Genomic DNA, 15,825 nt, shown 5'->3' with positions numbered 1-15,825 from the left:
ATAGGGGCAAAGCCTATATTAAAATAGGCTCTGGAAAATCAATGTTCTTTATTTAAAGTACATGCTGTCGTATTTACACACACACACACACACACACACACACACACACATGCATACACTGTTTCCTCCATATATATATGTATGTATATATACATATACATACACATAAATACATACACAGCTATGGTACCTGTGAAGCTATATGATACAATATATAAAATGCATTTAAGTTAAAAACAATTAACTGACCCAAGTTATTATTTGATAACACAGCAAATTGTAGTACTTCAATATTAAATGAGATCAAAGTCACACTAGCTATGTTACAACAAAATATCTTATTTTCCTTTTTCAAATTAGTCAAACAAAACATTTTCCATTACTGCATGCAATTAATTATACAATTATCAAAGACATATTAGGTACTGTTCCTACTACCATAAAAAACAAACAAAAATCTTTAGAATTACAGTAAATGTGTAGTACATATAAAATATAAACTGATATGCAAAATGCAGGCTGGTAGCACAGTATTAAAATACATTAAGGACTCTAAGAAAAGTTTTCTGGTTCAGGTTAATGGTCAAGGTAAACCAGCATAATTTCTGTAAAAGATTACATCTGATTTTCAGAACGTAAAAAAAAAAATCTAAGAACTAAATTTAGAAAAGGACTTACTATGACAAAATGTTAATCATATCTCCATACATAACGATTTGCACCAATATCGCCCTATTTCATCCATTTTGGCTAGACCCAAAAGCGTGGGAAGGTAGATTAATACCTAATGAACTCAGAAAAGTAGGTTTAATCCAAGTGGGAGGTAATAAAAGCCTGAACTTACGTGGTAATTGTTTTGAGTAATGAAAAGGGGTGGGGTACAAGAAATGTGGAAATAAAGACACAATTTGGCAAATGATTGGATATGAAGGGTAAGGATGGGTAAGGAAGAGTGGGTAAGGAAGGGTAAGGAAGAGTAAGGAGGTGAGGGTTGGACCAGGATTGCAAACCTGGGGACCTGTAAAAATAGCAGTGCCCTTGCCAAAAAGAAGGTTCAGAAAAGAGCCGAGTTTGGAGGAAAATATAAGTTTAAAATCTCTATGGACATATATTCAACAGGTAACTGATGTGGGACTGGAGCTCCAAAGAGACTTGGTCTGGATATATAAATGTGTGAAATTATCTTCTGAGAGATGATCATTAAGCCTAATGGAGCTGAAGATCTTACCAAATAAGAGTACAAAAAGAGAAGAAAAGGCCTAGGACAGAACCTTGGGGTACAACTCAGAATTGGGGGCATAATATAGAAGATGAGCAAGCAAGAAAGAGTAGTCAAAGAGGTAGGATGAAAACCAGTAGTATCACAAAAGCCAGAGAAAAGAGTATCCAGGTGGAGAACTGGTCAGCAATGTGAAATGCAGCTGATAGATGGCCTGTGTGGGTGGGGGGAGATCTGGCAATTAAGAGATCCTAGAAGAGAATATATCACCTGATCTAGGCTCTCAAGAAAGTTAAAGATTCTAAGAGACCAGGGTAGGAAAGAAGTACATTCTTTGTATGGGGGATAGCTTGTGCTCAAAGTTACAGTGGCAAGAGATGTCATAGATTGGAGAAGAGAGAGAGAGGAACCAGAGATACCAATTAGGAGATATAGTAGTATAGGCAACAGGTAATAAGAACGTGAACTAGGGTGGTAATAGCCATGGATCAGGAGAATGGTTGGGGCAGATGTTGCAGACACAGAATGAGCAAGACTTGGAGATTTGTTTTTTTTTATGGAGAATGAGGAATAAGGAAGAGTCATGGACTTAGGTGACTGACTATAAGGATGGCAGTACCCTCATAGGAATGAGGAAGTTTCAAGGAGGATCAGGTTTAAGGAGGAAAAATAATGAGTTTCATTTTAGACATGTTCCATTTGAGATGCTAGGAGGACACCCAGACAGAGATGTCCAGGAGGCAGCTGGTAATATGGAATGTTAGAAGAAACTGTAGGATGTTAGAAGAAACTATAGGTCCAGATTTATAAAATTTGGAATCATTTGCACACAGGTAACTGACTTCATTGAGGCTGATGAGATCATTAAGACAGAGTATCAAATGGCAAGAGAAGAGGCCCCAGGAGAGAGGTTAGCCCCCTGTATCCTCATTCATATCCCACACACTTAAGAAAGCAGAAGACAAATGATGATCCAGCATAGGAGACTAGAAAGGAACAGTTACGTAGGAGGAAAAAGTGAAGAATGCAGTGTCATGGAAGCTAAGGAAAGAAAAAGTATCCAGTAAGAAGGGGCAGAGGATAATGTCAAAAGATGCAAGGAGGTCAAACAGCAAGAGGACAAAGGAAAAACTTTGAGACAGTTGCTCTAGGCAAAAATCTAATTAGTGAAAGTTTGTGAAACTGAACTAAAGGGGAAGGGTTTGACTGAATTCCTACCATTTCTTTTCAAACTAATCAATAGCAACCTCTTCCCAATGGCCTTCCCCATCTCCCAGGTGATAATGGCTCCCTGCCCCCCCCATTTCACATTATTATTTTATGTTTCTTTAATATAATTATTAACTCATATTTCTGTAGCATTAAAGGTTTTAGGGAGTACTTTTCTCATAACAACCCTCTGAGACAGATACTGAAAGTATTACTACCATTTTAAATATGGGGAAAAGAGACAACACAAAGGTTATGTGACTTGTCACACAGCTACTAAGTGGCAAAGCTAGTAGTAAATGGCAAAGCTGGGTTGTCTGACCTAGGGGATTCTTTCCACTACACTTTTCTTCCTTGTCTATTATGCTTACCATGTATCATTATTGTCCTTGAACGTAATTTATACTTTTACTGGACTGTGAGCTCCATGACAGCCAGAACTGTTTATCTAAACTTTCATTCTTCTCCAGATCCTTGCACAGTGCTCTGCACACAGATTTGCTAAACGTTTGTTGGATTATTTTCATAAGGCATAATGTTGTGAGGTCCATAGCCAGAAGGCAAGGTTATTTCTAAGGAAACTTAAAACAACACTGGTTCAATGACAAGCATTATAGCTTGAAAGAAGTCCCATGGTCAACATGATAAAACAGGAAAATTACAAAGCTGGAGAAGATGTGGGAAAACTGGAACACTAATGCATTGTTGGTGGAGTTGTAAATGATCCAACCATTTTGGAGAGCAATTTGGAACTATGCCCAAAGGGCTATAAAAATGTGCATATCCTTTGACCCAGCAATAGCACTATTGGGCTGTATCCCAAAGAGATCTTGAAAATGGGAAAAGGGCCCACGTGTACAAAAATATTTATAACAGCTCTTTTTTGTGGTGGCAAAGAATTGGAAATTGAAGGGACGTCCATCAACTGGGGAATGGCTGAACAAGTTAAGGTATATGACTGTAATGAGCAAGTGGCCTTCAGAAAAACCTGGAAAGACTTGTATGGACTGATGCTGAGTGAAGTGAGCAGAACCAGGAGAATACTGTACACAGTAATAATGGTAATATCCATGCTGTGTGATGATTAACTTTGATAGACTTAGCCCTTCTCAGCAATGAAAGGATCTAAGACATCTCCAAAAGTCTCATGACAGAAAATTCTATCCACATCCAAACAACAAACTATGGAGTTTGAATACAGATCGAAGCATACTATTTGCTCTTTTATTTTTCCTTGTTTTGTTTTGTTTCCTCTTTCTCGTGGTTCCTTCTATTGGTTCTAATTCTTCTTTACATGACTAATGTGAAAAAATGTGAAAATATGTTTAATAGGAATATATATGTATAGCTTAATTCAGACTGTGTGCCATCTTGGGGAATGAGGTGGGGAAAAATTTAAAACTCAAAAGCTTATAGAAGTAATTGTTGATAAATAAAGACAGAAATTTCTCTCTCAAAGGGTAATCAAAGATCTAAATACCAAACTTAATGATTTTCCTCAATCTTCATTCTCCTTGACCTTTTGGCAACACTGATATCACTGGTTCTAGATTCTACAATACTGGACTAGACTGGTTCTATCTCTGACTGACTCTCTCTCTCTCTCTCTCTCTCTCTCTCTCTCTCTCTCTCTCTTCCTCCCTCCCTCTCAAAACAGAGTACAAAAGGCAAATTAACAATTCACAGGATGCTGTTACAGAGGAATACAAGTTTAAGTCACTTAGAAATGTAGTTACTAAGTTCAGCACTTAGATATGAAAGAAATCCCCTTAAAACATCTAGGAAGAGGCAATTTACAAATGAAGGAAAATCCCACTAAAACATATCTACAAATAAAAGCCTGCAATGATATAATAAAAGGAAAAAAAAGGCTCACACACCAATCTAACAAACCTAATACACAATGCACTTTTATGTATTAGATACAAAAGTATACATACATATACCTTTAACAGAATCAGATTTTCAATCATTTGTCAAACAAATTCTGAGATAATCAGGGCCTCTGAAGTTTAAATTTGGGAAGAAGAAAGGAAGAAAAAAGAAAAAGAAAGTAGGTAAAGGAAAAGGAAAGAGGAAAAGAAGAAGCTTAAATATAATCAAGTCCAGGGGCAGCTAGGTGGCGCAGTAGATAGACAGCCCTGGATTCAGGAGGACCTCAGTTCAAATCCGGCCTCAGACATGTAACACTTACTAGCTGTGTGACCCTGGGCAAGTCATTAACCCCATTGCCTAGCCAAAAAAAAAACCATACATATATAATTAAGTCCATCTCGCTACCAAAAAAAATATGATTATAATCTTAGACCTCATTAATACCTATATGGTCCAGAATGAAGATGGTGATGGTCCTGTTATGCTCCTGACCTGGTCAGCCCAGAGATAGATCATCATGTTCAGTATTGACAGCCACATTTTAGGAAGCACACTGAAAAGAAGAATGGTGCAGTGAAATGGAGAAGTGGATTTGGTGTAAAGGACTCAGATTCAATTCAAGATACGCTACAACTTATCTATATGACAACTCACAATTTGTTTAGCTTAAGCCTCAGTTTATACATCACTAAAATGAAGGAGCCAGGAATGTTGATCTTTAAGGTCCCTTCTAACTCTAAACTCTAAGATTCTATAAATTAGAAACTGACCAAAGGAAGGCAACCAAAGTGGTCAGAGGACTAGAGACTACGGCACAACAAACAGTGGAGAAAAGTGGGGATATTTTTACTGGAGAGGTAAATGAGACTGTCATCTTCAAATATATGAAGTGCTGTCTTGTGGAAGAAGGTCAAAATTTCTACTTAGCCACAGAGGCCAATGGGTGGAAGTTACAGGGAGGTGGGCTTCAGATTAATATAGGAAAAAAGATAACCATTAGAACTACTTTAAAGTAGAAAGGCAGCATTTTCCATTACTGGAATTTCCCGTCACTACTCAGTAGATGGGAATTTCATAATCACTGGAGATTTAAGGAGAGACTAGATGACCACTTGTAAGGGATGCTTTGATGAAGGTTAAAGCTTCAAGTATGGCTGAACTGGATGGATAATCTGTGAAGTTTCTTCCAACTAATTCTATGATTCCATGATTCCACCATATTGGAAAACAAATAGCACAGATAGTAGTCATGAGCATGCTCCTGGTTTTGTCACTTGGACAATGTTATAATCTCTTTGAAAATCTGGAAAATAAGGGAGCTGGACTAGATCAGAGATTTCAAACACCCTGGCCAAGACCAATGAACTTTCTATATTCACTTCCTCAACAATGTATTTATCTACTTGACTAGGCAACAGTTATTTGTGAAGAAGAAAAAAAAAAAGAATTGGATAAAAGTAATACAAATAAACTTAAAACTATGAAATCTATGTTGAAGACCTATGTTGAGGACCATTTGACTATATGATCTATAAAAATTTTACCATCAATGAATTACAGTATGCAATTATTTTCAAATTTAAGACTTGATGTAGCCATAAAATAGGAATAGGCAGCGGAAAGGAAATGATACTTTACAGATACACCAAAATACCAACAACGACAACATAAGTTACATTCTGAATTCTGAGGTACGTTAATTCTGCAAATGTTGGACTGGGTAAGTTTTGTATAGAGAACATGCCTTACTTATTTAGTTTCAGGTATAATCATTTCTCAATTACAATTATCCAGTCTCTCCACCATAAGTCCAAATGGCATATCCATACTACCTTCTCCCAAACCTCATTCAAATTCTAATAAGCTCACTTCTAAGTAGTACTTTTACCTTATAACCCATTTTACCATTTGGAAATCCTACTATCAAAATCCCCTACAGTCTTAAATTTTCAATAAAAATTCCTCCCATTTTTATACTTTAACCAAAACTTAGCTCTCTTGTGAAGGGACACAAAATCTATCACGATTCCCAACAGAAGTTATTGCTTCTCTTATTTCCAATAATGCAAAGGGCCAGATGGATAGGTAAGCATTGTTTTTGTACGCTGCCACCACTTCCAGGCCATCATCCCACAATGACATCTCATGTTCTGAGTTCCACATAATCCATGTAAACCAATCTCTCCCTACCTTTGTCACAGTTGCCTACTGAGCTCCAAATGACTCTCCTGGATTACTTAGTGAATTAGCAGCTGGCACATAGCCTTCCATTCCTCCATACTCCCATTATCATCCTTGGGAATTTCAATATTCACACTTATGATTCATCTAACAACCCAAACTCAATTTTTTAACCTCAACTACAACAACCAAGTGCTCTTCCCCACCTGAACCACACATGGGCAGTAACAAATTAGACTTCACTGTCTATTGGACTAGAACATACAATGAATCACAGAGTTAAAAAGAACCTTTGAAGTTATCTAGTCCAACCTGTACCTATTTTTTTCTAGAACTTCTCAGATAAATAATCATCTACTCTTTGCTTAAAATCCTCCAAAGAGAATAAACCCAATCCACCCCAAAGGAGCCCATTCCACTTCTGGACAGGTCTCTTAGGAAGTTTTTCATTACATGTGGACTAAATTTTATGGACTGCAATTTCTACCCATCATTCTCTGGCTTTCTATAGCCAAGGAGAACGGGAAGGGGGCAACCATTATTCCACATGGCAGTTCTTTTAATTACTCAAAAATAATTGTTACATTCCCCCTAACTCTTCTCTTTCCCAGTTCTTTCAATTAATCTTTGAATGGCATGGCCTCCAGTCTCCTTATCAAGGTCATACTCCCTCTATATGCATTCAAGCTTATTAATGCCATTTCTAAAACGTGGCACTCCAACCTAAAGACTAATACTCTAGATGTGATCTGACCAAGTGGGACTATTGCCAATCTCATTCTGTACAGCATGTATAGCTTAATACAATTAGAACAGAATGTTATTTTTGTTCTCATGTCACATTATTAACTCATTTTGCTAGTTCTACTTTGCTAGTCCCAGCTCTTTTCCACATAAATTCTCTTGAAAAGATGATTTTTTGAACCCAAATGTTGAATTTTATATTTATCCCTATTAAGTTTCATTGAATTAGATACATCTCAACATTCCAGCTTATTGAGATCTTCTTGGATTCAAAACTGTCATTGCATGTGTTAACTATTCCACCTGGCCTCATGCCTTTGGCACATTTGATATGCATGCCATCTGCACCATTATCAAAATCATTAATAAACATGCTAGGAAGTATACCAGTCAACACAGATTCTTAAGGGACTCCATTATAGACATCATTCCAAGTCTAGAGCAAACTATTAAAGACTATTCTTTGAGTCATCTTCCTTAAGGATTAAATGAAAGACTTAGCAAACGCTAAATGCTTTGCTAAAATCTAGTTATACTTTATACTACACAGACAACATTCCTATGATCTAACAATTTATTAACTATGCCCAAAGAGAAATGATAGCTGCTGAAGCCACTTCCTTTCCAATACTCACAAGCCATCATTTAATAACATATTTCAGGGATCTGCCAAGAATTGAAGATTACCAACCTAAAGTTTGTAGCATCAACTTTCTTCCTTTATTGGAAAACTGAAACATTTCTCCAATTCCACAACTTTGCTCTTGCTTTCTGGTCAAAAAAAATCAGCTATTTCAGGATCCCTAATACAATTTTCTGTATTTAGAAATTATGTCACTGAGGACATATAGATGTTCTCCTATCAACTCTACTTATCTTGGATTTCAGCTCCCTACCAAACAATCTATTCTATCTTTCCCTGTCCAAAGATCAATCTCCTTGGCAGTGAAAATAGATACAATGAGTTGGCTAGTTCTGCATACTATCTTCATCAATTATTGTCCCATCCAGTTCTATTCTTCCTTTGAATTTCCTTTTGTCCTCAACATATCTAAAAAAAGAAAGTCAGAATCACAGCTCAGAGCTGGAAGAAAACCTCAGAGGTCATCTAGTCCAACCTTATCTTTTTTATATATGAGGAAGACCTTTCCAATTAGTTTGCCATACTACTGAAATTGCTCTCTCAAAGAGCCAGAGAGAAAAGAGACTTGCCCTACCTACTTATATGAGTTAAGTGGCAGTACCAGGACTGAAACCGAAATTGTTCTCTAACTCTATATACAGCATTCTTTCCCTGAGCTACTCGGTCCTCCAGATGAGAATCATTGTCTCAGATGTTGCTGGCTAACCTATTCACACTATTCCTACTTGCCAACTAGTCAGTCTCTTCTCCTAAGCTTAGAGACCAAAGCCTCTAAGTCTTCCTTGTCATCCTTAGCACTCAACATCCACCCTAACTCATTCAGAATAATGGAATACTCTACATTATTCTTACAGAACCATAATGTTCTTTTTCATTCCATCTTCTATGACTGTCTTTTTTAATGGTGTTGATGAATAAGTTCCCCATGCATTCACATCAATCTCTTTAGATAGTTCTCCTTTTCTTCCTCACTGGAGTTATGTTTGTGTCTTCAGAATATTTACTTCATACTTCTTGGACTGACTTACCCTTTAGAAGTTTGGTTTACCCTCTTAGTTACCCACACATACCGCATTTGTGTTGGTGGCTCTTTGCTTGGAAAAAGTCACCTAAGAATATTGACTGGTCATCTGTACTGAAATTCCTTCTCATGTTAAACCTATTACTCTATCATCTAGGTTCACATATATTTGAATAATTTTCTTTCTTCCCTTCCATTTTCAGTTTAAGCACTTGGATTAAATGTGCAAGAATCCAATTGCCAATACTTGTTAGATATACTTCATCCCAGCAGCATGGAACAATGTAAAAGAGTATTTAACATGGAAGTCCCAGGGCATGAATACCTGTGTAACTTTGGGCAAGCCAGTTTACCTTTATGGGCCTCAGATTTTTCTGTAAAATGGTATGTGTTGGAGGCAGGGAAGAAGGTGTGGAGGTCCAGGAGATTAGATGATTTCTAAAGTTCCTTCCAACCCTACATCCATAATCCTAAGAACCTGGCCAAGAGCCCACATTACCTATATTTAAACTGTGGTCCAGAAATCCAAATCCCATTTCATGCACTATGTTATCAGCTAGCTTCACACTTTCCAAAATCTGTCTCTCTATTCTAATGCCCCTACCTTCAAAGAGCCACAGGGACTGAATTGTAAGTAGTACATAGTGTTCATCAATCTGACAATTCTCTGAAGGCTCTTCCAAATGACCAAGTTTCATCCCTTGAAGAAAAATACCTCACTATTATTTAAGGCATATCAAACAAATAGCCACGTTGGAACACCTCAGTAAGGAGCCAATAATAACCAATACTCACCTCTTTTTCTGCTGACAATTGTCATATGACCTCTCTCCTGATAGGAACTGTAGATCCACATCATCATTCTTTGAATAAAAAGAAGCTTCTTCCTGAGAGGATCCAGTTCTCCCTTTCAAGGAAAGTACTACATATCAATTACTTAGCTGCAAATATGTAGCGGTCCTTTTGTTTCTCATTTCTCATTTTTCTACCATCTGATCTTTAGATACAAGTCAGTATTTATTCTCTTCCTCTGAACAGCTTTCAGAACTTTCTCATTTCTTTCTAAAGTACATTATTTTCCCTAAATCCTTAAGTAGTGAAGTGTTCTTCCAAGATTTTTTACCTTTTCCTTTATGTGGCAAATCAATCTGTACTTTGACTATAGATAGTTATTCTTTTATATTGGCAGAAATATAGTATACTTTCTGCATATCACTAATTATTTTCCTCCCTCATATGATATCCGCAATCTTTTGGGATTCTTGCTAATAGCTTTCCCTAATGCTTCTATTTATCAATTAATAAATATTTATAAAATTCCTACTATGTTCCAGGCATTAGTAATTAATTCCCTAGGATAACTCTGAGATATAATTTATTGCCTGTGGGTTTCCCATCCACCTTAGAGAAAATTCAGTCTGTCCTCTTTATTAGCTGGGCAATTAGTCATCTACCAAGCTTTAATGCAAATAGAAGCTAGTTTCACACAAAGCCAATTACCAGAAAAGTTTTTTCTAATTAATCTAATTATTTATCACTTTCCCCCTCTTGTTCACTTTCAAAAGATACTTTAAGATCTCTTCTCACTTCTCTAGGCAGAACTTTGAAACTTCACTCAATAACCAAAACTGACTATGTTTCCTTTCTATAATTCTCTCAACCACATTAAACTATAATTTCCTAGTTATCACAACCTCAAGCCCCTAAACCAGGGGTGGGGAACCTGTGGCCTCGAGGCCACATGTGGTCTTCTAGGTCCTTGGGTGCAGCCTTTCAACTGAGTCCAAGTTTTACAGAACAAATCCTTTCTTTTTTAAAGGGATTTGTTCTGTGAAGTTTGAATTCAGTCAAAGAGCTGCAGTTGAGGTCTTGAGGTCACAGGCTCCCCACCCCTTGCAAACCCAAGCCTATTTTTCAAATCTATCTCACTCACTCTGCCTTCACTACCCTCTAGTCTACAATGTTTTTCTTAAATATTTTGCTAAACAGTACCATAGGATCCTTTGACTCACTAACTTTCATCACTCTTGACTTACAAATCATCACTACATAATCCCTATCATCCAATTTCGCCATTCCTACTTTAGTATTACTAAGTCAAAAGAATGTCTAAAGCTCACTCTAATGCTCCCCACAAACAAGTTGCTACATTGCCTAACATGGACTCTATTACTATTTGACAATCCTAACCTATCCTTGACTCCCTATACTTTCCCCACAGGGACTGCTCCAAACCTTCTTGTCTCGGGATCATGGAACTAGAGGGAGAAGGGACTTCAGAGGCCATCTAAGGCAACCCTTTGATTTTATAAATGAGGAAACCAAGGCCTGGAGAGGTTAAATGACTTCCCCCATACAGCCACAACCCTCACTCTTAAAACAGATGTTCTTGGCTTCTATTCAACTGAGAACAAATTGAGCTACCTCAACCTATTACTCTATTCCTCAATCCTCTCACCAACACATCACCTATTCTCCTTCCAGATGATCACAAAACAAGCATAGCTGCTTCTCATTAAGACCAATCTCTCTACCTATACCCTTGATCACACCTCCTCACAACTCCTTCAGGATTCTGTAAAGTAATATCCCCAATATTTTCAATCATCCTAATCACTCCTTCATCAAAACTTTCTTACTATATATCAAAACTCAGGTCTCCCAAATGTTTAAGAAAAAAAAAAAGCATTCCCTTTATTTTGCTATCTTATTTACTCATCTAATTTTTCTGCCCTCACACTGAGTACTAAATATCTGGGGAAAAAATTATCATTTCACTAGTGCCTCTACTTCCTTACTACTTACCATCAACCTAACCCTTTGACATCTGGCTTTTGCCTCTACTGTAATGAAATTGCTCTCTCAAATATCATCAATGACTTCAATACTTGTTTCAGTCTTCATCTTCCTCGATCCCTCTGGAATTTCTAACAGATGACAGTATTTTCCTACTGAATAATTACTATGACTTCTAGATATCATACCCTCCTAGTTCTTCTATTTCTTCTATATTTCCTTCACTGCATTCTTATCCTTTTCTTGACTACTTAATGTGGGTATTCCCCCATTCTCCACATTCTTCTTTCTCACTTGGCAATCATATCTAGTCTTCAGCTTCAATTATGTTTCTGTGCAAGTAATGCCTAAATCTGCTATCTAGCCCTGAATTCTATTCCAAGCTATAGATCCTCATTCAAAATAATAAGATGGAACTGGGAAGATAGCAAGAATGACTGACAAAGATAATGGATGGGCTGGAGAGCATACAAAACAGGGACTGGTCAAAAGAAGTAGAGATATTCAGCCTGAAAAAGACAAGACTAAGAGAAGATATTACAGCTGTTTTTAAGTATCTGAAGGATGTTCTGTGAAAAGATTTGACATGTTCTGCTTGGTTCCAGAGAGAATTAGGAGTGGAAAGGAAGATTTAGGCTTTAAGGAAAAACTTCATAACAATTAGAGCTTTCCAAAGTGAATGGGGCTACCTTGAGAAGTGCTGAATTTTCCATCCCTAGAGGTCTTTAAGAGTAGGTTGGTTAATTATTATAGATGTTATAAAGAATAGGATGGATTACAATGTATGATGGTATGGAAGCATCATGGGAGGGGAAAAAATCGTTAAGAAGATGGTCTTTGACAATGGGACCTGGACTTCTGGATCATGGTTTAAAACACAGGAATTACAGATTTCTTGACAGGGATGTGATAAGGACTAGTAAGAATGTCTTTAGCTGGAGTCTTAAAAATCTCTTAACTGAAAAGGAAAGCAGAAGGAAAACAATGCCTATGGTATACCCATCAAACTATATACCAAGCAGTGTAGCTTGGATGTAGGAAAAAAACCAGAAGTCTTTAAGACACATCATCAAAGAAAAATCCAGTAATTAAATCTATGACCAGGACTTTAGGATTACAGATCCCAAAAGGGTTGGGTAAGACTTCAGAAACCAACCAGTATGTACCACCATCCCTCCCCTCACCCCTTATCCCTCATCACATTTTACAAATGTCACAAAGTATAGGTAAAAAGCAAAATGAACTAAATATTCTAGTGCAAGAAGGAAAATTTGTCCTCACAGGTATCACCAACATTCAGATTAAGAGCCATGACTGTAATACAACCTAAGATAAGCAGGATAGGTAACCTTCCTCAGGATAAGGAGGCTAGGTAAAAGAAGTTGAAGAGGAAGGTGAAATAAGCCTTTTAGGGATTCTGTATGCCACAGTGGATAGACATCCTGTTTTTGAGTCAGAGACTTGGATTCAAGTCCTGCCTGCCACATATTAGCCATATATGATTCTGGGAAAGTCATTTAATCTCCCACTGCCTCAGCTGATTCTTTGAGACTGTAAGTTACAAAAAGGGAGTCTCCACTTCAGGAGCTCCCTGCACTAAAGCAATCAAAAATCAGGCCTGGGGAAAATTTTTTTAAAAGATGGCTAAATCCAGTCTAGCCATCACGTTTTCTACAAATGACAAAGGCCTTAGGGAACAAACATTTACTTAAAATCAACACAAAAGTATATAAGCACCATTCTCTGGTATTAATTACTGTATGTACTAAATAGGTTTTTTAACTTTCAAATCATACTATTAACAGTAATGGTATCTTTTAATAAATTCTTTACTGCCAACAAATTATTAATCTATTTTCCCATGTCTCTGTGTAAGAACATAGGAAAAGGCAAGGTGAAATTCTACTTATGCCTACACTCCTGAACAATAATATCAGCAAAACAGTCCATAAACCACAGTATCAAGATGGCATTGAGGAAGAAATGTGGATACACAATGAGTAATACTGGTGAACACAGTACAAGAACTTAATTCCTGAGTTGGTAATTCATTTCCCAAAAAATTTTTGTGCAGTGGTTTAAATCTGAAATACTCTGTTAGTGATTTTTATAAAAGTTATATTTCAAAGATCCACAATTTTGTCAGTAGAGGCACTCCTTCTTTCCACTGACTGCTGCAGATTATGCCCCCTCCACGCCTTAGTAGACAGTCTTTGTAAGTTGCTGTGGCTGAAAAAATTCACTGCCTGGTGATGATCCTCTTCAGACTTACCTAGGCTGATTTTCAGAAGAAATAATGTTCATCATTGGGCTGGTACACAAAGCCTTTCCAGCTTGGTAGACCTGTCAGATCTTGAACTCGCTCCGGTGGCATAACTTTCAAGAACCCAGGGTCACTCATATACCACAGTAAAGCATCAGAGTACAGATTTAGTAGAAATCCATAAAAGATGAAATCTACATATATTTTCAACATATGTTAATGCAAAAATTACTACAGAATACATATTATAACAAATATACAAAAATAAATGTTCTAAATGAGCCTCCTTCAACAATATTTAAGCAATTAGGCTTGAGTTTCCTTTGGAACTTCTCTAAGCAACCAATAATTGAATTTCTTACAAAGGAATCACTACAAGAATGACTAGCACAAAATTCTGAGTACCATGAACCCTATTTGGAGAGGATAAAATTTTGTGTTTTCAAATAAGACACTGAGAAAATAAATCCATTTGGCAAGCAGCACTGGAGTGTAATATGGACTTTGCTTTAACCAGTTTACGACCACAGGAAAGATACTTAACCTTTCTGGATCTTAGGTTGTTTACTTGCAAAATGAAGAGACTGAATCAAATGATTTCATGGTCTGCTCCATTTCTAAAATCTATTACTATAAGTATATAATGTTTCTTTTGAAATTTTGATGTAGGAAATAATTTAGTTGTGCTGGTTTGAGGCAATTCCTCTCTCCCCTTTTGAATGCATATTCTTAATATAATTTCAAGACTGATATAGTTAAATTAAAGCATAATCAATTATAAAAGTAAGGAAAAATTACAAATTTTCTTCAACCCTCGATATCATTTGTATCATCCTAAATTTCATAGTCAGATGGTACTCCTGTGATAAAAATAAAATAGGATAAGGATTTTTTTAAACTATGTTTGAAAGTCTTAACATTGAATTGGAGGAAAAATAATGTAAAATAAGGACTAAATGTACTCTGTATTAAAATGCTATCACTAACCACTGTGGTATTTAAATGTTAGCAGTAAAAAAAAAAATCCCTAAAAAAGAAGTTTCACAAATTCAATTACAATTAACACGACAAACTTTAAATTATACAACCCATATAAAATTGAATTCTCAAAATCTAAGATTCATAAAAACACTCTGCTAGTTCTCAGAGTTCACAGCCAAAACTTAAACATTAGGGAATCTCAACATTTGTAAAGTTAGGCTCCATAATACAACTGTAATACTTCAATGGATTTATAGTCTCATTGATGGGGGAGTTCCCACCAACCATACACAGTCTAATACCATCCATGCCAGTCCATCCTGGGACTCTCATGGAGGTCTACTATACAAGTCCACCATAAGGAGACTCCATCCAACAGGCCTTGGCCTCTCAAACTCTTGAGACTGTGGGGATACAAAAGGGCTCACAAGGGCTCTCTTTTCACTATATTTCTCTAAAAACAAGTTTTATTCCATTTCTCTTGTTCAGATTCTTTTTTGTAACATGCTTATGCTTGCTTATGTCCACCAAAGAATTGTTATCCTCAGGTTTTCAATAGGGCCACCCTCAATTTCTAATGCAGTCTTCTATGATGTACAGTCATAAATTCACCACCAGAAGAATGCTGACTTTATCAATCCACAAGCATGTGTGAAGCACTTACCATAAGCCAGGCTTTACTCTGAGTGCTTGGAATATAAAAACAAAAGTCTCTTTCTTCAAAGAGCTTGTATTACATTACAGGAGAAGACTTCCTATCTTCAAACAAACATAAAATATATGCAAAGTAATTGTGTAAAGAAGAAAGTATTGGCAGGAAAGGAAATCCACATGTGGGAAATGTCCTTTAATGTGAGCTTTGAAAAGAAGCTAAGGTAGGTGAGAAGGGAATG

The 15,825-nt window shown here is 36.7% G+C and overlaps 1 protein-coding gene across 5 annotated transcripts in view; it reads right to left on the bottom strand.

Annotated features, from left to right (window-relative positions):
- LOC110208908 (HBS1-like protein) overlaps positions 1-15,825 on the bottom strand; it is a 131,991-nt gene that overhangs the window by 75,821 nt on the left and 40,345 nt on the right. The window contains exons 1-2 of one of the 5 annotated variants that reach the window (XM_020987112.2): positions 13,961-13,979; positions 9,688-9,799 (exon numbers count right to left, since the gene is read on the bottom strand). The exons of 3 other annotated variants lie outside the window; for them this stretch is intronic. In XM_020987112.2, the coding sequence (XP_020842771.1) occupies positions 9,688-9,754 (67 nt within the window). In that variant the 5' untranslated portion in view covers positions 9,755-9,799; positions 13,961-13,979. Of the gene's footprint in view, positions 1-9,687; positions 9,800-13,960; positions 13,980-15,825 lie in introns of those variants that run through there. One more of the 5 variants, XM_020987111.2, reaches the window with a different exon arrangement.

The sequence above is a fragment of the Phascolarctos cinereus genome, unplaced genomic scaffold (assembly GCF_003287225.1).
Source record: "Phascolarctos cinereus isolate Bilbo 61053 unplaced genomic scaffold, phaCin_HiC Scaffold_5;HRSCAF=322, whole genome shotgun sequence".
Lineage (NCBI taxonomy): Eukaryota > Metazoa > Chordata > Mammalia > Diprotodontia > Phascolarctidae > Phascolarctos > Phascolarctos cinereus.
The sequence above is the reverse complement of the archived record's forward strand: the minus strand, read 5'-3'. Positions and strand labels throughout refer to the sequence as shown.